Source organism: Akebia trifoliata, chromosome 5, assembly GCF_017979445.1.
Source record: "Akebia trifoliata isolate Shusen 1 chromosome 5, ASM1797944v1, whole genome shotgun sequence".
Classification (NCBI taxonomy): Eukaryota; Viridiplantae; Streptophyta; class Magnoliopsida; order Ranunculales; family Lardizabalaceae; genus Akebia; species Akebia trifoliata.
This window is the reverse complement of record NC_141379.1, coordinates 29,766,377-29,792,959: the sequence shown is the minus strand read 5'-3', so window position 1 is coordinate 29,792,959 and position 26,583 is coordinate 29,766,377. Positions and strand designations below refer to the sequence as shown.

The window sequence follows — 26,583 nt, the reverse complement described above, 5'->3', positions numbered from 1 at the left end:
GTTTGAAGATTGAGTTTTAATCTTTAATTAGTTGGGGTGCGATAAACAATTTAACAAATAAGATATAATAAGTAAAAGATGGGGTCCAATAACAACTCTTTTTTAAAATTAAAAAGAGTCCTATGTAAAACACCAAAGAATAGCACATAATTAGTGTGGCGTTAACAAAAGTTGGTGTGGCAATATCAACTCTCTAAAAATATCCAACTATATATGAATCAGGTCGGATCCAGGTCGATCCAAACAAGCCCAAGGGCCAAGCCGCGAAGTGGATGACATACCCTTATTCATTATTAGGCCCACGTGACTTACTTTTGCTGGAGCGTACCCATTCCAGCTGAAATTCAAATTCAAAATTTCAGAACCATTTCCCTCCATTTATCCCAAAATTCTGTCACAAAAACCAATCTCTCTCTCTCTCTCTCTCAACTCGTCTATCTCTGAAAGAAAAAATGTCGTCATCAGCGACCGTTCGCCGTGTTAAAGAGAGAGGTGGCGCCGGAGGAAAAATAATGGCGTTAAAGCCATCAAAAACCCTAACCCCGATCTCTGAGAAAGATAACGGCGGGAGCTGCAAGAAACCCACCGGAAAAGAAAACCTTAGATCCATCTCCGCCACCAGAGTTCCGGTCGTGTGTCAGAAACCGACGGTCCGACCGGTTCCAATCCCACGAATCGAGAAGCCGGTTGGACCGATCAAGGATGGAGACTCGCGGGTTCGATGGTCAACGTCATCCATACCAAGAGGTAGGAGTTCTAGTCCCTCTGATTTTGCTCGGTTTCTTTCTGATAGAATGTCTAGGGTTTCTGTGTCGGATCGATCGGCTAAAACCCAAGAAAAAGGTTCGATGGCTGGATCAGATTTTCTTGGTTCAAAAGGGGGGAAACCTGTGAATGGTTTTAGGGTTTTAGAGAAATCTCAATCACAAAAACCTAGCTTGAGCTCGAATTCAAAATTTAATGAAGGAATCGATAATGGGTTTAGGGTTTCAGGAGTTTACAAGGATAGAGCTAACCACAGTGTTAATTCAGAGAAAATTGTTGAAAAAGTTTCTAATCTGAATGGTGTTAGGGCATCTGGTAACTGTAACGGAGATGTTAATTTAAACTTAAATTCAACAAGATCAAATGAGAAAGATTTTAATGGGGCTTTAGATTTGAATGTGAGGATTACAAGTGAAAAAGCTCTGAATGGTGGAAGAAAAGATTCTGAAGATTTTAAGGAGAAAGCTAATTTTGATTCAGTTACAAATGGTCCGAGAGTTCTTGAAAAATCTTGTGATACAGGTCATCTTGATTCAAATTTAAACGGTTTCAGAGTTTCGGAAAATTCAAAATCAAAGGGTACTACTGATGAAGGTAATGGTGTTCGAGTTATTAATAAGTACCCAAGCAAGCTCCATGAGAAGCTCGCCTTTCTTGAAGGAAAAGTTAAGAGAATTGCATCGGATATCAAGCGAACCAAAGATATGCTGGATATGAACAACCCTGATGCATCAAAGGTTATACTATCAGATATCCAAGACAAAATTTCTGGAATTGAGAAAGCCATGTGTCATGTGTCAAATGATAATCCTGGAAGCTCAAATATGTCTGCTATTATTGAAAATGATAATCAGCCGTCCAAGAATTTGGAGGCGAATCAAAATGAACAGATGGGTTGTTCAAAAAATTCTGTTAGAGGTTTGAATCATGAAGAATTAGAAGCAAGGCTCTTTCCTCATCACAAATTACTTCAAAGTCGGACGTCATTGAGCACATCATCGATGATCGGTGAAAATGATCAACCACACCTATCAAAACCTAGTGGTGACACAAAGAAGGAAGTGGTGTTGTTGAGCCCCATTGATGAGAACCCTATTGCATTGGAGTTCTTGGCTTCATTGAACAAAAATCAGTCTAAGGTCAGGACACAAGATGAGCAGATTGGTTTGGAGTTTTGTGAAATTCAAGATATGGATGGTACTGAAAGTTCAGCTGCACAAGATAATTCAGATATCTTGGTTGATGGAAATCATGATGTGGAGATCAGACTCACAACTGATGAAACCCTTGACGACTTTGATGATCAGGAAAACAAGCCAGAAATGTTTATTCAAGAGGAGATCGAAGGTTCTTGCTTGGAACAGATGAATGAAATAGGCCGTAAGAACTCAACAGGCGGATGGTTTGTATCAGAGGGTGAATCGGTCTTACTTGCTCATGATGATAGTTCATGCTCCTTCTATGATATTACAAACTCTGAGGTAGGCTTTCGTCTCCAATCTCAAATTCATACTTCAATGTTTTATTTTACCCTTAAGATGTATCATGGTTTCAAAACTCGGTTTGATGTCTCGTCTCATCCATGGACGAGTCTGACTTGTTTTGGACAAGATAAACAATTTAACTTGGTTTAGAATGATTTATTCATATATATTTAAATGAAAATAATTATAATTTTTATAAATAAAATAAGGTATCTTCGAATATGTTGACATAAAATCATGTTTTATTTATATAATAAATATTTCGAATATAAAAAAATTAAATATTTTAATAAAAAAATACAAAATCCATTTTGACCTGGTTGAGATTTTCAAAATATCGTCCAATTCATCTCGTTTATCTCGCGAGATGGTGTGAAATATGAGATGCCGTGTACATCCTTCTCGTTGTTGAACAATACGATGAGTCGAGTGAGATTTAAAACCATGTTTTGTACTCCATACACTTCCTTTAACCCTCTTAAATTAAAAGATAGCAACCCATTTGTTAGAACTACAATCAAGTCTTTATTCTTACCTTTTTTTGTTGGTTACTTCTTTCTCATTGTTATTAAACTGATTGTCTAGAATAATAATTTCTTGCTTGATCTCACATTTAAGAAAGCATAATGTGTTATTTTCTGTCTGTATATCTCTTATATCTTTCATTTCTTACATAACATTTTTTAACTGTAAATATGTAAGCATGAGTGTAAACATGAGCATTCTCATGTTGTTTGGGCTTGACTTCATGCACTGTTGATTTATCCTTAATGTAGGAGAAGGCCGAATATAAGCCCCCTACTGGAGTTTCACCTAACTTATGGGGAGATTGTTGGTTAATGCGTGCTCCCGGTGCCGACGGTTGCTCAGGAAGATATGTTGTTGCGGCATCATCTGGAAATACTTTGGAATCAGGATTTTGTGTGTGGGATTTCTACACCAAAGATGTTCGAGCTTTTCATATCGAGGATGAAACAATCAATTCTTCTTCAAGAACAGTACTTGGTTCCCTGCCCAACAAAGGTGCTTACAGAAGAAATGTTTTGTCCACGATCATTGCCGCTGAAAACCAACACTGGTGGTATAAACCATGTGGACCACTTCTTGTCTCCACTGGAAGCTCTCAAAAGGTTGTTAGGGTTTTTGATATTCGTGATGGGGAGGAGGTTATGAAATGGGAAGTACAGAGGCCAGTGATAGCGATGGATTACTCAAGCCCTTTGCAGTGGAGGAACAGAGGGAAGGTTGTTGTGGCTGAAACTGAAGCCGTTAGTCTTTGGGATGTGAACTCACTCACTCCGCAAGCATTGTTGTCCGTTGCTTTGTCCGGACGAAAGGTGTCTGCTCTTCATGTGAATAACACAGACGCTGAATTAGGTGGAGGGGTTCGTCGAAGGTAAAAATATTGTTCTATACTATTGTTACTTGTCATTTAATTTTCTCTCTTATGTTCTGTTGCACATTTTGGTCTACTTATTTTCATTTTGAATTGTTATTAACTTGTCAACTGACTCTAACAGGAGTGCATGGTTATGAACTTCTTGTTCAAGAAGCATTCTCTTTCATAACAAATTTATTCTTAGATAGAAAACCCGGATCATTTTCTGTTGCTGGTCATTCATTATTTCTTTTTCACCCATTTTTGGTTTATGTTTTTTATTATGGTCTTAGATAGATTTATCTGTGAATTCTAAATGAAATTTGATATTTATTTGATAAAATATATGGGTTCAGATCAGGAGTCTTATTTTGACAATCATTGTCCTATATGGTTTACAAGTTTCGGAATGGCCTGATTTATTGTGAGGATGATCTCTATGGTGAGGAGATCATCCTCATAAAAAACATCACCCCATTCTGAAACTTCTAACCCCGTCAAAAGTGGTTTACAAGTTGAAGAATTGTGGATCATCATTTTTTACTGTTAACTTAAATACTAAATTTGATGGGGTTGGAAGTTTTGGAATGAGCTGATTTTTTGTGAGGGTGATCTCTATGGTGAGGAGATCATCCTCACAAAAATCAACCCATCCTGTAACAACATATGACAATGGTTGTCAAAATAAGGTTGTCTCCTGATCCCAAATATAGACCTATATTGTCCTTCATTGTTTTTTTGTTTCTCTTTGTATTGTAATGTTAGGACGTATGAAGTGAAATGAGGCAAATTGAAAATATGTGGAAGTAGGAAGAGAGATTTGATATTGAAGTTGGTGTAACTGGGGGTGTCGGTGACTTTGCAAATCTTAGTATCCCTGAATCATTGTATTTGAAATGTAGGACAAGTTCGTCAGAAGCTGAAGGAAACGATGGTGTGTTCTGCACCCAGGACAGCATTAACGTTTTAGACTTCCGTCTCCCATCTGGTGTAGGTCTTAAGATATCCAAACATGGAGTTAGTGTTCAGTCCATCTTCTCCCGTGGGGATTCCATTTTTCTAGGATGCACAAAGGATCAAGCCCGCTCACATGTTCAACAATACTCGTTACGTAAAGGAAGGCTTGTCAGCACATATGCACTACCACAGTCCAATGCTCATTCCCATTACTCAGCCATATCTCAAGTATGGGGGAACTCTGATTTCGTGATGGGAATTAGCGGATTGGGTCTGTTTGTATTTGAGGCCTCACAAAATGAAGGGATGCCATCTTTTGGTGTTGATTACGGGAAGGCTCAAGAAGTTAGAGATATCATTGGCCCTGATGATTTATATTCCCCAACTTTTGATTATTTGTCATCTCGGGTTCTTGTTATATCTAAAGATCGTCCAGCACTTTGGAGGTATTTATTGTAGTTATTGGCACATAATTTAAATATAATTTCTGTAATGTAGTCTTGGACATGACAATGATACTATCACTGCTTCAAATGCAGGTGTTTATTGTAGAAATATAGAACCTTTGTTATGTTTGTTAGAATTTTCCAGTTGAAGAATTTCTTGAATCTCATCAGTACTACTGTGATATAGAAGATCCAATTTGTAGAACTATATAATTAAGATTATTTGATCATGTTCAAGTTGGTATCATTTTCTTTCTCTTACACATTTTGTGACTCATACTTATGTTCTGTTTTTTTTTTTTTTTTTGGCTTATTATTGATGATGATGGTTGGATCCATGATTTTATGTGTTACAATGCAAACCTGGATTAAATGAAATCTGCTTTTCTTGTACCACTTGGACAATTGGATCAAGGTTGGATTCATGTTAGGTTCATATAAAAGGTGCCTTCATAGCAAAAATATCTCATTTTGGGGTAGAAGTAAAAGAGGGAAGGATTAAAGGGGAGGCTTTGAGGTTAATTTAAGGTTATTTCTAAAAATAGAATTGTCTCATTGAAGTAATTTCCCTTCTCATTGAAGTAAATAGGCTTGAGACATGTCAAGGCCTGGTGATGTGTAAGTCATTGATTCCTCACCATGGGTACCCCATCTTGTATTTGCTTGACTTGTCAAATAATTACATTCGAGGTGGTATGTTTCTAGTGATGAACAAAATTTAGTAATTCTAGAGGAAATTTCAAGGTGCACAAGGCCATTTCTCAGCCAGATAATTTTTTCAAATTCCATTTAAGCACCTTAGGATACTCTTTTTGAGAGTAAGTGTATGCTTGTTAGTTATTGTTCAGTTACTAAAATGTCTCTGTAGAAAACTATTTTATTAAACAATCATCCAAAATATAACTCTAAAATCCCTTAAAGTCATTCTAAAATCATGAAAAGAAAAAAGATGAAGCTGTTAAAAAGAGAATTTTGTATTTTTTTTTTTTTATATTTAAAAGACTCAGTTATGATCAGTTATTACCCACCAACTAGGGACAATATGCCTCCAATTGATCAGTTTTTGGTACTTTTGGATCCAAATAAATATTAGTGGGACCCAAGATTATATTCCAAAGTTTATTTTTAGTGTTCTCTAACTTCTGTTAGAATATAAATTTCAAATTTAGTTCGCCACCAAAAAATTTCAATTTTGACTCAAATTCAACCTATTTTTGAAAGATTGCTGTTTTTAGAGTTTGAGATCACAATCAACTGTTGGATTTTGTCCCTTGTAGGCCTAGCTGACTCAAAATCTATCAAACAAACTATTTTCTTCTCTCAATTTTCCTGGAAATTCCATTTTTGATAGGGTCAACCATGCCACCAAACCAAGACCATCACTGTCAAATCTAGATACCATTGAACCCATGGGTTAAGACTTGGGCATGGGTTGAATCCAAACCACCCAATAATATTTACTTTGCGGTCGGATCATCCAACTTGATATCCATATAGATCCCACAAGTGGGATTACAAGTTAAATCAGTCTCATATCTTCAAGGTATAAGTGGCCATGCCATATACTGATTTTGTGTATCAAGATAATGTATAATTGGTCTATTTTGTATGTGGCCATCTTGTATAACTGCACTAAGTTAAATTGATCTTTGTCATTAAGCACTAATGACTTTGATAGTTATTTATTATATATAACTTAGTGCAGATGGCCAAAAAAGATTGATTATAGTTGAGTTGAGTTCCTTTTATTGATGTAAAATTTATGCTAAATTATGTACACAATGATCTTTGTCATATTTTTCTGATTGTGACCTTGGATTTAGTTCAATAAAAGAAATTTTCCTTACCTTGTAAAACTAAAGTTACCAATAAAAAATGGGTAGCTTTTATTTAAACATCTGGGTTTGGGTGATAATTAGAGATAACCATTACTTTTTAAATTGATGATATAACCCCTTGACTGCCATCTTACATGAGAGGTTAAGTGGAAAATTATTGAGGTGCCCTCATCCAGGGGGCGGAGTTAGGATTTTGCCTACGAGGGAGCAACTACCCGTGGAAATTTTTTTGTGAGGGCAAATAAGAGTGGAAATTTTTTTATGGAGGTAATAGTGACAGATTTTTTTATCCACCACTCTTATCTGTCGCAATAGTTCATAGTTCCTTATAGAGTTTGAAATTTTTTGAGGAGGGGCGGGGGGAGAGAATCCTTAATTTTCTCTTGAAACTTTCTTTCAACCTTAATATTTAGCATACCCTTCAACCTCGAGATACAATCTCCTTCACCCTTCAAACCTCAAAAATAAGATAGGATTTTGGAAGAAAAAAATGAACAATTTTTAGCAAGGTTAACTACGGGGTGAAAATCTTGAGTAGATTATAAATAAGAATAATGATTTTCTGATGCCTCCCTCTAACATATGGCCCATCACAAAATCGTATATCATCTGCCTCAAGATACATAGAATCATAAATCTTTTTCTTGTGTATCCCGAAGCAAATGATCTATAATTTTTAGATGGGGGTGTAGGGGGGCTTTTGATTATCGTAAGTTGAATGGGTTATATTTATAATAATAATAATAAAAATATAGAAAAAAAGCTTGGGCTAACACAACTAACATGGTCATGCCTTCTAGATGACCGCAGCCTAACATAGTTTATTTATGAGTAATGATAATTTGACACCCCCACGTGGTATACTCAAAATACTCTCTTGATATGGGATGTCAGTTGTGTATCCCGAGGCATAAAGTCTAAAGGAGAGTATTTTGAGAATGCCACGTGGGAGAGTCAGATTATCATGACTATTTATTTATTTTTGACTAGTTGTTTAAGGTGAGGGCATTTCGGTACATCCATCAAAGAAGACCATGCTGACAGGATTGGATGTCATCAATTTGAAAATCTGAAGATATATCTAATTTTCACCAAAATTCCTGAGGGGGTACCTCAAAATTATTTACCCATTTTCCTATAAATAGCCATACTTTCATGAACTTATAAATCAACTCATACATACCAAGTTACTAACAACTTAAGAAGCTAAACAATAGATATGGCCATGGGAAGAGGCAGCTGCATCATGGTTTTGTTCTCTATCTTCTTAGTTATAGGTTGGTCGAGCTACAGCCAAGCCTCAACAACCCATATTGTGGGAGACTCTCTGGGATGGAATTTGGATGTCTCTTACCCTGATTGGGTTGAGGAGAAAAACTTTGTTGCAGGAGATAATCTGCGTAAGCATCTTCAATCTTTCTAAATTTCTCTATCTAAGTGCTTGTTTGACTCAGCTCCGCTTTCAGTAGAAGTGCTTCTAAGGAATCACTTCTATAAGCGTCATGATTATAACAAAATTCAGGGAAGTCTTGTGGAGCATCATAAGATGCATATCATCAAAATAAAATCGGTCCTAATTAATTCTATCTAAATCTCTATTAATATGATTCAGTATATCTTATTACATTGTTTCATATCAATGTATATCTTATTAGATTGCTTCATATCAATACTCCAACGTTATTGACATTTTGATCATTATATTGAATTATAATTTGAATCGTGTAAACACATTTTTATTGATAAAAAATGTTTTCGTACTCAAATTATCATTGGTAAGTACTAGAGAAACATTCCCGCTTCCAATGCTTATGGGAATCTGACGAAACTTAATACTTTAATATCTTTATTTATGCAACTAAAATATAGAGTTGATATTGGCACCCCAACTTTTACTTATTACACCTCAAATTTTAAATTATTTTTCATACCCTAATTAAAGATTAAACACACTCTTAAAACATTAGTAAAGTTTGGCTCAAATTATGTGCTCTACATTACAAAACATTATAACACTCGGTCAAACAATTCCAAATCCTAAGTCCAAAAAGCAAAAAATAAAAATAAAATGATAGAATTTCTATTGGCACCCCCAAACTTTACTTATTTTCAACTATTCATTCATTTTCTTTATTTTTCCTTGGGGTGTAATAAGTAATAGTTGGAGTGACAATAGCAATTCTCTTAAAATACCATCTATAAGAACAACTCCTGTCGGTCTGTATATCTCGAACTAAGCTCCAACTTGTCTTTTAATTTCCGACACACCCTCTAAATCACTATTCACGTCTCACGATTTGGAGACGAAGCAAAAAAAATAAATAGAGATGGTATCTATTTCACTATTCATCTTGTACAAAATACCAATTATGTCCCCATTATTTTACATAAATGTTATTCTTAATTATCTTTTTCAATAAAATAAATTTTAAATATAATTTTTGTCCTTTATTTATTTTCAATTATTATTATTTAATATTTTTAATTATTTTATTAAATATTTATAAAACTATTTTAAACGCATATTTAATCAATTGTTCGATCAAATTCGACAAAAAAATATAATAAAAAAATCAGTTTAATCATGAATATTTATTATTATTATTATTTTTTTTGGTATTTTTTTTTAAATAAATAAAATTAATTTAAATATATAAATTTATATTTTTCTACTAAACATAAGATGATCAGACCAAATTTGATTTCTCATACAATTAGTGGGTTTTATTTTTTTTATTTAAATTGGGGTGTAACAAGTAAAATGTAGGAATATGTTAAAATAGAGACACCTGTTTGCAGTTGCTATAATTAATGCTTGTAAAATATTAAGTGGATGACAAAAGGCATAAAAACATCAACTATAATTAGTAGGATATCCAAAGATGCTATTTTACTACCAAAAGTCCAAAAGCACATGATATTTTTGAAATCAAGTTTCCATTCCTTCTGCTTTTGTAATTCTCTGAAGCAAAAGTCGACAGAAAACTCAAACAATGATAAAAAAAAAATTATCAAAAATTTTGGACTTCAAAACCTGTAAAGATTTGGGGGCATTTTAGTCATTAACTTAAAATTTGAGTACAGTCCATTTGAATTCCCACAAAAGTTATAATCTAGAAGTTGATCTGGACAGCTTCTGCTTTTGACTCGATTTTGAATTCTGACTTTCGTGAGAATTCAAAAGAATACAAAAGCCATTTTTGGGATTAAAAATTAGAATTTGCGCCAAAAGCTACCTATCTTATTAAACAAGTTCTTGATTATTTTCTATGGTAGAGTTCAACTACAAACCTGGAGCACACAATACAGTGCCGATTAGTACTGCTAATTCGTACAACAGCTGCAAGGCTTCAGCTTCGGACTTGAAGAAGGCACAGTCAAGTGGTAACGACAAGTTCACACTAAAGAAGGGTGACAACTTCTTTCTCTGCAGCCTTCCTGGTCACTGCTCTGCAGGCATGAAAATCAAAGTGACTGCACAGTAATTAAGACAACTTCAAGCCTAATAGTACTATTTACACTATAATATTGGACTGTGTATGAAAGTGTCACCTCCACTAGGAGGGACTGTGTGTACTACTTAAACTCTTGTGTATTGTGTGATGGAAGTGTCATCCCCACTAGGAGGGATTGATCTTTTAAATAACCATGTCCATGTATGTTTGTTTGTATGAAGAATCCTTTGGGGCTTGTTTGGGTGCAGCTTTTTTTTTTTATGAAAATCCTTTTTTCTACCTTTTTTTGTCAATATTACATCGAGGATCACCAGATACTAATTAAGGCCAATTAATCTCGAAGAAGACGCATTAAGTATATACATCTATCCTATTAACTTCTTGGTGTGTATTGGCTCCAAATCGGAACAAAGACCATTACATAAGAAATAGTTAAAGTTACTTTGAGAATGGATTCTGGACCAATGGGTATCGTTAGCTTTAAAACGAGATCTCTCACTATGGATTGGGTTACTTGCAAATTCCACTCTAGAATACAATCAAGACTGTATGATTACAATACACAAGCGATCACCTAAAATAAATGGACAAATTAATGTAAATTACTTCTTTTATAAGAATAAAAGTGTATATATGTTCAGCAAATCTTGGGCAAGAGATCCAAAAAGTACTGGGTAGTGCACGTTTCAAGAAGTTTACCAAATCATATTGTTTTTACTGTTATGGTAAAATATTTTTTTTTAAAATTTTTTTTATAATAAATAAGACGGGTAAAATTGACATTTCACATCATAATCTATAATGGTTTAATAGAATAGGTTATTTGCGAAATTCTTTTGGCATATAAAATTTTAATTACACAGCAATTATATAAATTGGTGTGTTATAAGTAAAAGTTGGTGTGTCAATAGTATCTTTCTTACCACAACTACGTCTTCCTTACCAAAACTTCACTAACTTTTTTAAATATTTTATGAATGTTCGCTGACCCACGTAAATAAGATGATTTCCTTCCACATTTGGTACGGAGCTTGCTTTTTGTAGTGTCGCTAATTAGGTGTCAATGGGTACCAATTACCCGATGTACCCCAAACTGATTAATTGGGCTTGCGTACACCAATATCGACCAAACAATTGTAGAGGAATCAAAATTAAAATATAAAAAAAGTGTGAATTCTTTAATTGTTTTTACATTTTTCTCTACATGATCATGCATTCATTTATCGTTTTATTATACAATTTCAACAGCAAATAAATAGGTTCATACTATATATAATAATTTTCAACAATTTTATCCTCAAAGGTATGATTTACTAGAAAATTTTATTGTTGATCTTAACTTTTAGTTGAGGAATTACAAGTTAAATTGTTACATTTATAACTAATTGTATATATATATATATATATATATATATATATATATATATATATATATATATATATATGGTCCCGTTCGGCACCCTAAGTTTTACCACACACTTTAACAAACGCGTTTTGTCCTACGTGGGTTAGAAGTTTCGGAATGGGCTGATTTTTGGTGAGGATGATCTCTATGGTGAGGAGATCATCCTCACCAAAAATCAGCTCATTCCAAAACTTCTAACCCCATCAAAAATGATTTACAAAAAATGGACGGTCCACGATTTTTCAACTTGTAAACATGGGGCTAAACATTTTGGAATGGGCTGATTTTTGGGGAGGATGATCTTCTAATCATAGAGATCATCCTCACCAAAAATCAGCCCATTCCAAAACTTCTAACCCATGTAAGACAAAAAACATTTGTTAAAGTGTGTGGTAAAACTTAGGGTGCTGAACATTTCCCATATATATATATATATATATTTCTTATTCAAATAAGTATTATTTATGTTAATGGATTCCTGATAGATATCGGACATTTCTAGGGTCGGTTCTGATTCCAAGCATCCATACCTAGAATCGAAATACATAAGAATAGGAATTCAAATTTTATTTAGGTTTCAAATTTGAGTGTATGTGGTATTAATCAAAATCAACGCATTGACACCCCTAGTGTGGTCCTTGTTAGCAATTTACCATTTCATTCGCAAAAAATTCATAATTATTTTTCAATAAAAGTATTATTCTTCTAAATAATTTTAATGATTTGAAAAATTCATGTATTTTTTTTAGAAAATGATTTTTTTTCATTTATATTACAATATTCAATAAATTTATTTTTTTTTGACATTAGCTTAAGTTACCAAGGAAGTTCTAGCCTCCTCAATCGGCTGGACTTATCAATCTCTCGATCATCTCCACTCTCCAGCAGCCTTTTTAGACAAGTCTCTCTCTATTAATGAATTGACAAATGCAATTCTTTAGAAAAAAATTTATTTGCTCTCTCTCTCTCTCTCTTACAAGGGATGTTCATATATATTTTTAGATTTATTTTATTTTATTTTATTATGTCTTGAGTTTTTCCAATAGTTGCTTGAGATCTAAGATGTAATTCTTTTGACTTAGGTTTAGAAGTTTCTTATTGTTCAAATGTTTTCAAGGAATTATATGATAAATAACTCAACTAGAATATTGCAAATATTTTGTTGGACGTTTAGATTAATGACTAAATCGTCGTAATTATTTGCTCAATTGCCTAAGTGTAAGACGAATTAATTATATTTTGGATTCTAAATTCTATTATACGTGTGCGATGTATATTAGATTCTAGAGTAATAACTCACATAACTGAACACTTCCCAACTTAAAAATAATTTGATTATGATAAGTACATTAGTATATATATAGGTTGGCTCCCTTTCAAAGTAAATATTGATGAATTATTTATTTCGTTTCATTTACCATTTACCGGGTTGATTCAGCTGAGTTTCTGAGTTGACTCATCAAGTTTTTTAAAATGCATTCAAATACTACCAAATAGACAAAATATGAGTTCGTTCGAAAAGAACTAAAAAGTAGTATATATTTTCGGCTTCGTCCATGACGTCATGGTAGGAATGCCAACATGTATGGAATAGATCCACTATGTTATATACGTCGGAAATATTTTATTTCATTTATTAAAAAACAATATTTTTTTTGGATGTACTCAAGAGGTGTACAAATTAATATTTGGAAAAATTACACTTTGACCCCCAGTAATTTAGCATAATTCCATGTTGACCCCTAATATTTTGATAATTGCACTTACCTCCCATTTCATTTACAGTGTTAAAAAATCAGATGTTACTTTCCTCTTTCACCCTCATTTTATCTTTTCTTTTTGAAAACAAAGACAACCGTCTAAGCATTCACATCTTGCCATGGACTCAGTTTTTTCCAAGGGTTATTTTTGTTTACAAAAAGTAAACATTTTTAAAAAGGGCGAAACGAACTTTATAAAAATAAAAAATTTAAACTACTTGCATTAACGGCCTATAGATGGATGGGGGGTTAAGTGATGCTCTTAGATAATTATAAGGAGGGTAAGTGCAATTGTCAAAACATTAGGGGGTCAACATAAAATTATGCCAAAAATATAGGTGGTGAAAGTGTAGTTTTACCCTCAATATTTAATATGAGAGGGTAAGGCCTTGTGACATATCTAATTATATGTATTAGAAGGTGGCACATACAAATGTATAAGTATAGGAGGACTTATTTATAATTTAAAATATTAATTAAAGGTTTTTTAAATAGAATAATGCTGAAGTAACATTAAAATGTACATCAATTTTACTCCAACATGACTGTTTTAAATATTAAACAATAAAAAAGATATTTTTGTAATTTTAAATTTCTTGATTATTGATCAAAATGAACTTGATTATACAAAGTTTAAATGTAAAAGTGGGGGTATTTGAAAGATCGAAATTTTGGTGTCAAACTTGAACCACACCTACTTGCTTCTCCCATTATAATAGTAATAGTAAAGATATGTATGCCAGTTGAAAGTTATTTTTATTTAGTTATAATAAATATTTGGATATAATATATGAGTTTTCTTTGAAATGTTCATGAAAAATAAGAGACTTTTACATAAAATATCCCTGATTTTTTGTCATATTTATAGTTTGAAAATGGTAAAAAAGTCTTTGCCCTTATTTTAGTTATCAAGTTTCTTTATTATTATTTAAATTTAATCCTATCATTCTCAATTAATTGTTTCTAACCCCACTTGTATTTAACTAATGTACGACGGATAAAACAATAACTAAAGAAACTACATCGACCCTCCCAAAGAAATTTTTAGCTATTATTTAATGTAGGTGGACGAGTATATATAAAGATAGAATTTGGGTCCTTCCATTTCATCCAACCTTCCTAATTTAGTTTTCAGAAATCATGGAGATTAATGTTGGTTTCTGAAAAAATGGAGATTGATGAAGGCTCTCAACAGCAAGAGTGGTCTGTTGGCCTTTTCGACTGTACAGAAGACATTCTTATATGTAAGAATTTTTTTCATTTCTTATTTATGGTTTTAAATCCTGGTTTCACGTCACATTTTCAAATGAGGAAGCCTGACTCATCTTGATCTGGAATAGTTTTTGGGACGGACAATGACCGTAAAGAACTATTGTTTTTTAAAATATGTACTAAAAAATCCCTTCTAAAAAAATATGGACTCTTTAATACCCAATTTATCAAACATTAGTCTAAAAAGAATTTTTGAAGCCAAAATACCATAATTACCCTTTCAATGATTTTTTGGTGTTTAAAGAAACATATTTATTTGAGAATTTTTGAACTACTCCAATGTTTTATAATTAATGACATGGCCCTTAACTATGATCATCTCTGATAGATCAATTTGAAAAGAAAAAAAAAACTTATTTCTCTTACCAAAATTAGTAATCTTTAAATCACATAAATGATGGAGATGAATATGATCATCATCAAATTGATTTGGTCTATGTATGTTAGATTTATTAAAACATATAAATAATTTTAAATAATTATAACATAATTTTAAAACTCGACTTAAATGTTCATCGAATTGATTTAACTCAAAAATTAGCAAATCGATACAAATGAGTCAAATAAAATTATATTTAATTTATGAATAATTTTTAATAAATAAAATTTTTATTTTTTATTTTTACAAAATATTAATAACTAAATAAATTTTTTATTTGACTCCAGATATTTTTAGATCAAACACTTTGTAAAGTTATTAAAAGGGTATTTCAAGTATTTTTCTTTAAAAAATCTTCAAAAGATCCTTAAATAGACTAATATTTTATTAAGTAAGACTTAAATAGTCCATATTTTGTACTAGAACTATATATTCTCAATAAAGAGTTCTTCAGTGTCATTCTACCATTATTTTTTAGTTTTTTTAAAAGAAATTTACCAAGTCATGGCAAGAAGCATTGAAATCATTCCAAAATATTTATCAAATCACATTTTTTTATTATTTTAATATAATTAATTAAAATGGTAAGTACCGACAACAAATTTCACAATCTACCTCGAGATTTGTGTAAAAAGATCACAAATGATTTTATTGATTTTTAATAAAAAAGGAGATACAAATCTTAGTGTTATCCTTTAATTAACAGTCAAATATAAAAGTAAATATCGTGACGTATAGTGATCGACTAAGAAGGTTGTTTTGACGATGACTTTGTTATACTTGATCTTCTGTAGAGGTTTATATAGATTTTCTTCTCCTCGAGATTCATACTTTATCGACTAAGAAAGATTTCTTAATTTTCGGAGAAGAGTTTTAGACTTGATCTTCTCTTTAATCGGAATCTGAATCTATTGAAGAACTTTGCTTTGTAGTTAGAGTGTTAGTGAACTTCTTCTTCTCTAAAGTGAGAGTTTTTGTCTTTTGAGAGAAAGTGATTTAGATCCCCTTCTAATGAGGGAGGCTTTGGTATTTATAAACTTAAAGTAAGAGGATATTTTCAAATATGCCTTTGATTTAATCGGATTTCACATAATCAGTTTAAATGGTATTTTGTTATTAATCCAACTCATTTTAGTGGATTTTGGACTTAACCATGGGCCAATCTATTTGTTGGGTGTATGAGTCTAATACTTAATGCAGATCACATGGATTTGTTGGAGCATAAGTTTTATCTACGAAAGCCAAAGCCCAAACCCAAACCATATGAAGTTTGTCTTAATCAATGGGCCATATTTTAGATGTGTAGGCCCAAATTTAATTCTAGGGGCTTTCTGATAATTTAGAAAAGGGAAATGTTCAACACCCTAAGTTTTACCCTACACTTTAACAAACGTGTTTTATCCTACAAAGGTTAGAAATTTTGGAATGGGCTGATTTTTGGTGAGGATGATATCTATGATTAGAAGATCATCCTTACCAAAAATCAGCCCATTCCGAAATTTTTAGCCCCATGTTTACAAGTTGAAAAATCGTGGACCGTCCATTTTTTTAAAATCATTTTTGATGGGGTTAGAAGTTTTGGAATGAGCTGATTTTTGGTGAGGATGATCTCCTCACCGTAGAGATCATCCTCACCAAAAATCAGCACATTCCAAAGCTTCTAACCCATGTAGGATAAAACACGTTTGTTAAAGTGTAGGGTAAAGCTTAGGGTGGGGAACGGGACCCTTTAGAGAATTAGAAGGTCTCTTTTAAATTTTTGATACCTACCAGGGGCGGATTTACAGTGGGGGCAGTGGGGGCAATTGCCCCCACAAGAATTTCTAAAATGCATAGGGAGGTATTAATAATTTTAAAAAAAAATTTAACATTCTACTGCTTTGCCCCCACAGAAGTTTTGAAAATTTTTTTATTTGTAATTTGCCCCCACAAAAAATTTTAACATTCTACTGCTTTACCCCCCATAGAAAATCAGACAATTTTTCTATTTGTAATTTGCCCCCACGAAAACAAAATCTTGGCTCCGCCCCTGATACCTACAATAAGATATAACTGAGGCACCTAATCTATATCATTTATGAAATTTACTAATAACTCTTTAGAGTCCAAATCATATGCACCCTGAGTGGAGAATTGAAACTCTCTTCCCACATCTCAACAAATACCACGTAAGCCACAATTCAAGAAAATTTTAAAAATTAGATATTTTTGGATTCCATCGTATGCACCCGGGGTGGAGGATTGAAATCCTCCTCTCACACCTCAACACTTGCCACGTAAGTCATAATCCAAGAAAATTTTCAAAAGGAGAGGTTTTCGGCATTAATTTATTGGATTGTGGCTTAAGTGGCTAGTGCATGTTGAGGCTTGGAGGAGGGTTTCAATCCTCCATCCTGGGTGCATAGGATCCGGTCTCATATTTTACGCATCAATCCCTTGGATTGTGATTTACTTGGCATGTATTGAGGAGTGGGAGTAGGGTTTCCATCCTCCACCCTGGGTGTATAGGGTTTGGACTCAACTTCAAATCAATAAGCTTTTATCTGAATTGTTATACCAATATGATGTTAATTATGAGATTTCATTGATCAAAACCAACTAATCGATGGACCTTTTCCTAACCATTGGTTAAATATTTCAACATTTACTAGGCTAGTGGGTCTTTTATCTGATTATAGATCCCCTATTGGACAATATAAAAAATAATAATGATAAATGCACAGGGTCTTAATATGTGGCTGATGTGGCAAGAGCATAGAACCACACATCTTTTTCTTGTGTATTCCGATCAAAATAATCTATGATTCTGTGCACTTGCCTCATAATCCGCATACCAATTGACTGCATGCATTCATCGGGACTTTATAAAAAAACTTTTCCTTCTTTTTAATTTTTTTTTTTTCTTTCTTACAAGTAGGACTTTTATTGTCAGACAAACTTTTCTTTAATTATAGCACCCATAAATGAAATTATATGCTACATCATATTAAAGATATAGACATAATCAAAAGGTACGTAGGTTTCAAAACAGATTACTCTATTATTCTCAACCCCGTCCCTCTTGAGGAGAAATCCAAATTGAAAAGCTCCCGTGAAGGAGAAGAAATGCACCCGAGAAAAGATAGAATGGTTATTAGCACCCCAAATACCATATTTGATTTCATTGTTTGGCATGCTATAAAATACTTGGTGTGGTAATATAAGTTCTCTATTATTATTATTTTTTCCATGTAGCAACGTTTTATCTCTCTCATGTTTTACAGGTTCCACAACATATTTTGCCCCATTTATCACCTTTGGCCAAATTGCGGAAATGTTGGATGAAGGAAGGAGTTGTGAGTAATCAAATGGTTTAAATTAGAATTAACATTTTATTTTATTGTTCTTTCTTTCACTAAATTGGTGAAATATGATTTGAATGTTAATCTCAAACTAACTCAATAATTTGGAAACATAGTCCCACACTCCCATTTATGGGACCTACATTGTGAAACTTAAAATTCAACCCCTACACCTCAACATGCATGGCGCGAACTATTTTGGATTTTCAGTCTCTTCTTTGTCATCTTGACCATCTCCATTAGAATGCCAGAAAATTACACTCAAACGCTCAAGACTGCTTACAATTTGAAAGAATAAGGGCTTAAGGTCCCAGCAATGCGTAACTCCTACTTTATTGTGTATCTCCTAATTTACATGGGATTGGTATTATAGGTTTAATAACAACTCCCTCTAGCATGTCAAGTTGATATGTCTAAATGACAAGGTTTTAGATTCTTTATGTTTTGTGGTTATATGATTTGAAGGCTATAGAGCAAAATCTTGAGATCTAGGTTGTGTCATTTTTACCCCCCTCAAGGTATGTATTAAGGGATTTGGATTTGGACTGAGGATCTCAACATGGCAGGTGTGAGGGAAAATTCTTGAGCACGGACACGTGGCTCGATCCGGGGCCAAGATTAATGATTTTGAGGTCGTGGCTCGGTTTATTAACCCCGACGAATGCATGTATTCGAAGCTCGGAGCTAGGCCATCAGCCGGTGAAGTGGTCCGGGCAACTGCCTCATAGGTCGGTAGGACGGATTTGACGGTGTGCCAGTGATAGACAGTCAGTCCTGACAACCCACGTCATGTCAGACCAACTCCGATTTTTCTCAGAAGTGATAGGGCAGTTGCAACAACTCCTGCAGCTGACATGTCAGAGAGTAGGCTAACTACTCCAGGACACCTCAAGGGATGGCACAGAAACCGAACCAGATAAACGCCTATATAAGGAAGAAAACTATGGGTAAAAAGGGGTCGAATTCTTCTTCTCTCAAAAAAATATATTGATCAATTGTCTAACTTGATCGTCGGAGTGGGCTGGTTTGCAGGTCCGTCCGAGTTGAGAGAGAAGGGAAGCGTAGAGCCATTTCGTGCATCTACAATTTGGCGCCGTCCGTGGGAAACTTACAAGGAGAAAAATGACCAAGATGGGAAGAGCTAGAGGCGAAAATCGTGGAGAGCCATCAAACCCACTACCAGCAGACTCGCCCCCAAACGCGCCGGACCCAATGCTAGCAATGTACAACTTACTCACGGAGATGAGAGAGGAAATGCGCAGGGGGTTGGAGAAACAAAATGATGAGATAGTGAAGATAAGAAGGGAAAATGAGGAGCTCAGGCAAAGGTTAGGCGAACGTATGGATACCGAGGAAGGCCCAGGGGCAGAGCAGAGTAGCGATCATCCTGTTCGAGCGGCAAGAACGGAGGTAGATTGGACTGAAGATTCAGCAGCAGTAAAAACGCAGCAAGGAAGCTCCGAAGTTAAAGAAACGATGACGAGGAGGGAAGTGGAGGAAATGCTGAGAAGAAGGGATGAGGAATTCGCCTGCGGAAGGGACCCCGCACAAAAGGTAAGGAACGCAATTCGGGAACTCAACGGGACACCGTTCTCGCCGGCGATAATGAAGTCAGAGCCACCCAGGTCGTTCCACATGCCAAAGTTTGAAACTTATGACGGAACACGAGATCCTATGGATCATATACTGCAATACAGAAGTCAGATGGTGTTGTACCAGAACGACGATCCATTGCTCTGCAAGCTATTTCCGTCAACCTTGAGGCTCGGGGCCATGATGTGTTCCAGGCCTTACAAGCTGGAACAATAACAAATTTTTTCGAGCTAGAGGAAACGTTTGTGTGGCAGTTTTGTTCATCTGCGAAGGAAGAAGGTCGGAGTTAACACTCTATTTAACCTTCGACAAGAGTCCGGGGAAAGTATTAGATCGTTCGTAACTCACTTTCGAACAAAAGCCCAGGATGTAGAAGGCATAGACGAGGCAACTGCCTGCGCGGCGTATATCGCTGCGGTCATCCCGGGAACACGGTTGCATGAGTCCTTGATCAAGTCTGACCCGACTCGTTTGGAAGATCTGTATGCGAAGGTGGAAAAGTACATCCTGGTGGAAGAATCGGTAAAGGGCAGGAGACGAAGGGCTCAAACAGTGGCCAATAGTGAAGGGGGAATGGACGCTGCAAAGTTGCCGGCACACCTCGGAGGGGAAGGAAGCAAGAAAAGGCGGAGAGATTCGAACGAGCAATCAAGGTAGAAGAGAGGCCGGGTGTATACCCCACTCAATGAAAAATTATCCGTGATACTGAGACAAATAAGGGGGGAACCCGACTTCGTCCAGCCACCACGGGGGTATAAAGGGAAACCCGGCAAACCGTATTGCGAGTATCATGAGGCTGAGGATCACCCTACTGAGGACTGTTACAGGCTGCGCCATATCATCCAAGACATGATCGAAGCAGGGAAGCTCAAAGGTTATGTCTCCGCGGGAGGAAGGAAAAGAGGGGAGATTACCGATAGAGCCGAACGAAAGCCCGAGCAAAAAAGGCCAACTAAAAGAGTTCGTCGAGAGACGGAAGAGCGCAGGATAGTTCATACCATCACAGGATTGTTAGGGGCCGAAGTTCCGTCTAGGCGGGAGATTCGAGAGAAAGTAAGAAAGATCCGACATATGGTCGGGGTTAACAGTGTGGCATCAGGAGTACGGATGGCCGGAACGACGAACCACGGAACTGACTCCCAGGCAATTGTGTTCACGGAGGATGACCTGAAGGGAACGGCAGGGCCCCATCAGGACGCGCTAGTCATCGCACTCCCAGTGGGAAATGTTGAGCTCCGAAGAATACTGGTGGACCCAGGAAGTGCGGTGGACATTATCTTCCTGAGCGCGGCAAGAAGGATGGGGGTTTCAGAGAGTCTGGAACCCACATCGACCCTTATCTATGGGTTCAACGGTGCCCCGAGCAGCCCGGTAGGAGAAATCACACTCCCGATCACTGCAGGGTCAAAAGTGGTGATGACGAGATTTGCGGTAATAGATGCGGATTCGGCCTACAACGCGATCCTGGGGCGAAGGTGGATACACGAGATGAAGGCGGTCCCGTCGACCTATCATCAAGTCATTCGTTTCCCGGGAAAGGAAGGAATAATGGAAATTAGGGGTGACCAGGAGATGGCGCAGAGGTGTTTTCACCTGGCTTTGAAGCAAGACCGAGGGCCCGAGGTCGTCCCCCTGAAGAAGAGAAAGGTACCTCCAACTGTTGGTGAAGCTTCGTAGCAATTACAGAAGCAGCCGCAGCGAGAGCAGCGGGTAGCAGTTGAAGAAGTCGAAGCCGTGGACCTCGGCGATAATGGAGGACAGCAAGTTAGTATTGGCACCACAATGTTGCAGGAGGAGAAGACAGCATTACTCCAACTCCTGAGGACAAACAAGGACGTATTCGCATGGTCATTGGAGGACATGCCCGGGATAGACCCCACGGTGGCGTGCCATAGATTAAATGTCGATGAAAGCTTTCGACCTGTTAGACAGAAGCCGAGGAGGCTGTCTCCACGCCTTAGGCAGGGGGTAAATGAGAAAATTGAGAAACTCTTAAAGGTCGGGTTTATCAGGGAAGTAGAGTACCCAGAATGGATAGCGAACATAGTAGCAGTGCCGAAGAAGGATGGGAGGGTGAGAGTGTGCATTGACTTCACAAACCTGAATAAGGCATGCCCAAAGGACAGTTTTCCGCTGCCAAGGATCGACAGGTTGGTCGACGCCACTGCTGGTCATGAGAGAATGTCCTTTATGGACGGATACTCGGGGTATAACCAGATCCCCCTAGCAATGGAGGACCAGGAACGAACATCATTCATCACCGAGCAAGGATTGTTTTGTTTTAAGGTTATGCCGTTCGGCTTGAGAAATGCTGGGGCAACTCACCAGAGACTCGTGACGAAAATGTTCGAAGGATTGATCGGGAAGATCGTGGAGGTATATATCGACGATTTATTGGTAAAAAGCAAGCGAGCAGCGGATCATCTAGAAGACCTCAAGCAAACGTTTGATCGACTGAGGAGTTTCAAAATGAAGCTGAATCCGAAGAAATGTGTCTTCGCTGTCTCTTCTGGGAAATTCCTCGGGCACATTATCACCAGGAGAGGCATTGAGGCCAACCCAGACCAAATCCGGGCGTTGGTAGAAATGCCGAGCCCCGTTAACCAGAAGCAGGTGTAGAAGTTGGCAGGGAGAATAGCTGCGCTGAACAGGTTTATCTCCAGGGTATCCGATCGATGCCGCCCGCTCTTCGCGTTATTGCAAAAGGAGAAGAATTTCACATGGAGTACGGAGTGCGAGGCAGCCTTCAGTGACCTAAAGAAGTATTTGGGGCAGCCACCGATCCTCAGCTCTCCGGAAGAAGGAGAGGAGCTGGGGATTTATCTGGCGACCAGTTCATGGTCAGTAAGCTCGGTTCTTTTTAAAGTTGAAATGGGACGGGAATATCCTATTTATTACGTCAGCAAAACATTGGGCGTATCGGAGGTTAAGTACACCAGGACGGAGAAGGTGGGATTGTCGCTCGTTTACTCGGCACACAAGCTCAGGCCTTACTTCCTTTCCCACCGCATCCGAGTTGTGACGGACACCACGCTGAAAGAGATGATGCACAGGTCCGAAAGTCAAGGAGGATGGCGAGGTGGTTTGTAATCCTCGGAGAGTACGACTTGCAATTTTAGTCCCGGACAGCGATAAAGGGGCAGGTATTGGCAGATTTCCTTGCGGATTTCCCGGTTGAGGATCCGAACTGGGAAGAGTTGGAGAACGAAGATGAAGGGACGGAAGAAGTGGAGCTGTGGGACAAGCAGGCAGGATGGAGAATTTTTGTTGATGGGTCGTCAAATTACTCAGGCTCGGGGGTGGGAATAGTTATTGTAACACCGAGTAACGATAGATTGGAAAAGGTAATCAAACTCGGGTATGGGGCATCAAATAATGAAGTCGAGTACGAGGCAGTCATCCACGGGCTAAGAATGGCGAGTGAGTTGAAAGTCGGCAGGGTAAAACTATGTACCGACTCCCAACTTATAGCCAACCAATGCAACGGGAAATTTGAAGCAAAAGACGAACGCATGGCGAGGTACCTGATCTCAGTTAAGCGAGAGATTGAGAAGTTCGACCAAGTGGAGATATGCCAGATACCCAGGGATGAGAACAGGCATGCAGACTCATTGGCTTACATTGCCTCAATACTAGGAGAGACGGAGGGACGGTCTTTACCGGTGGAATACCTGCCTAAAGTAAGCATCGAACATAAGGAGAGGGAGTGCGCACAGGTCGAAAGAACGTCGGGATGGATAGAAGAATTCACTCAGTATCTACGCTCAAAGGTATTGCCAGAAGACGGAGGGGAGGCCAGAAAATTACTTCGGCAGGTCAGCAAGTACACTCTCGTTGGGGAGGAGCTGTATAGAATGTCCTTCGGGGGACCACTTCTTAAGTGCCTTACTAAGGAAGAGTCCGAGCTCATAATGGCGGAAATCCACGAGGAAATCTGTGGCAATCACTCGGGAGGACGGTCGCTCGCCAATAAGGTTATCAGTCAGGACTATTTTTGGCCGAGGATGCAGGAAGACTGTAAGAAGTATGTAAAGACCTGTGATCAATGCCAAAAACATGCCCCCATGCATCTGCAGCCAGCCAGCGAACTCCATCCCATGAAATCACCCTGGCCATTTTCGATATGGGGCTTGGACATTGTTGGACCTCTGCCTCGGGGAAAGGGGGGCAAGCTGTTCATCCTAGTAGCTACAGATTATTTTACTAAATGGGTGGAAGCTGTTCCCCTTACACGGATTCGGGAAGATGAAGTTATTAAATTCACGTGGGAACACATCATAACGCGCTTTGGGATCCCCTATGCGTTGATCTCCACAACGGAACGCAGTTCAAGGGCAATCGCGTGCAGTCGTACTTCAAGGAATACGGAATCCGATCGCTGCAGTCATCACCGAGATATCCACAAGAAAATGGCCAAGCTGAGGCATCCAATAAGACAATCCTCGGGAACTTAAAGAAGAAGCTGGCGGAACATAAGGGAAGATGGGTAGACGAGTTGCACAGCGTCCTATGGGCATACCGGACCACGGCAAGAAGGGCAACAGGTTTCTCCCCGTTCGCACTAGCCTATGGAACAGAAGCTGTTGTTCCAACCGAGATACAGGTTCCTACTACGAGGACGCTAATGGCGGAGACAGAGTTCAACGATAAAATGGTGGCCCGGAATTTGGATTGGTTGGATGAGACGCGGGAAAGGGTCATAGAGAGATTGGCACGGTACCAACAGGTGTTGAAGAGGGCTTACGACCGGAAGGTACGTCATAGGGAATTCAAAATCGGCGATATGGTGTTACGAAAGGTATTTTCTAACACCAAGGAAGTGAATAGTGGGAAGCTCGGTTGTAACTGGGAAGGCCCATACATCGTGCGAAAAGTGGGGGAAACAGGCGTGTACTACTTGGAGACGCCGGCAGGAGAGGATATTCAATCACCATGGAATGTATTCAATTTAAAGAAATATTATCAATAAAGTCATCTTTGCGCCTATGCCTGCTGTCCAGGGAAAAGCTTCGGCCCCTCCATAGGAGCCGAGCCCAACTGAGGAGTTGGTTTAAAGGAAAAGCCTTGGTCCCACCACGGGAACCAAGCCCAACTGGGGAGTTGGTCTAAGGAAAAGCCTCGGCCCCTCCATAGGAGCCGAGCCCAACTGGGGAGTTGGTTTAAAGAAAAAGCCTTGGTCCCACCACGGGGACCAAGCCCAACTGGGGAGTTGGTCTAAGGAAAAGCCTCGGCCCCTCCATAGGAGCCGAGCCCAACTGGGGAGTTGGTTTAAAGGAAAAGCCTTGGTCCCACCACGGGGACCAAGCCCAACTGAGGAGTTGGTCGAAGAAAAAGTCTCGGCCCCTCCATAGGAGCCGAGCCCAACTAGGGAGTTAGTTTAACGGAAAAGCCTTGGTCCCACCACGGGGACCAAGCCCAGCTGAGGAGTTGGTCGAAGGAAAAGTCTTGGTCCCACCACGGGGACCAAGCCCAGCAGAAGGGTTGGGTTAAAGGAAAGCCTCGGCCCCTCCACAGGAGCCGAGCCCAACTAAAGAGTTTGTCCAAAGACAAAGCCTCGACTCCTCAACAAATGGCCGAGCTTAGCTGAGGAACTCATCTGAAATTAAAAACGTGGTCCATAATAAGGAATCTGATTTAGAATCAGAATTCCGGATTTTCACTGGCATGAGCCTAAGGAATTAGGTATATCTAATTATTCCGTTTGTTCTTTTTAAGCATAATGCCTTAGCATCTAAAAACAGAAAAGAGAGAGCAAGAAGGCACGAGAGTCGACGAAAAATATGTATATTTATTAGGAGTACATATGGAGTTACAAAATTATGTTACAAAGAAGAAAAAAAGGAAAACTATTCGTCCGATATAATCGTTACCACGGCATCTTCGGGGGCTTGGATGTCCACTAGTGCAACTGGGGCTTCGGGAGTCGGCTCAGGAGCAGCAGTTGGTGTAGCTTCCGGGGTCACCTCCGGCCTCTTTGCAGCGGCCTCGGCTTTCCTTAGCTTCGCCTTCAGCTTATTATAAGCTGCCTCCCAGGCCTCCTCTGAAGAGTCCAGCTGGGCCTGGAGGGAGTTGAGCTGATCTTGAAGTGCTCTCTCCTGCTCTGCCTCCTTCGCTTTCACCAGTTCTTCTAGGGAAGAGATCTTCCCCTCCGCCAGAGCTAGCTTTTCTTTATTCTGCTCCAGCTCGGATAGTGCGCTATCCAAGCTTGATTAGAGTTTCTGGGAATTGGCCGCAGCCGCATCCCTTTCAGCCTGTAGCTGAAGAAGGCGACCTTCCGTGGACCTAAGGCTGTCCACGGAAGCATCGCGAGATTCCACGAGCTTGGCCACGGCGTGTTGCACCTGATAAGGGGAAGAAAAGAGTTAGATGGAGGGACAAACCGGAAATAGGAGTTGAACCAAGGGAAATAAAAGGACAAGTAACTTACCACGGCCAGGGCTCGGAATGCGTCGCGGGAGAATTTCGCCGAATCAGCAGCAAAACTTCAGCGAACCTTCTCGACGTCACGCG

The 26,583-nt window shown here is 37.9% G+C and overlaps 2 protein-coding genes across 2 annotated transcripts; both read left to right on the top strand.

Moving 5' to 3' along the window:
• The first annotated feature begins 385 nt into the window (after window positions 1-385).
• On the top strand, window positions 386-5,269 carry LOC147402066 (Transducin/WD40 repeat-like superfamily protein). Its single transcript, XM_086443574.1, has 3 exons — window positions 386-2,246; window positions 3,026-3,645; window positions 4,530-5,269. The coding sequence occupies exons 1-3, from the start codon at window positions 453-455 to the stop codon at window positions 5,041-5,043; spliced, it is 2,928 nt and encodes a 975-aa protein (XP_086299700.1). The 5' UTR covers window positions 386-452; the 3' UTR covers window positions 5,044-5,269.
• A 2,789-nt stretch (window positions 5,270-8,058) lies between these two features.
• LOC147402065 (basic blue protein-like) lies at window positions 8,059-10,561 on the top strand. Its single transcript, XM_086441606.1, has 2 exons — window positions 8,059-8,268; window positions 10,145-10,561. The coding sequence occupies exons 1-2, from the start codon at window positions 8,088-8,090 to the stop codon at window positions 10,351-10,353; spliced, it is 390 nt and encodes a 129-aa protein (XP_086297732.1). The 5' UTR covers window positions 8,059-8,087; the 3' UTR covers window positions 10,354-10,561.
• Window positions 10,562-26,583: the final 16,022 nt, after the last annotated feature.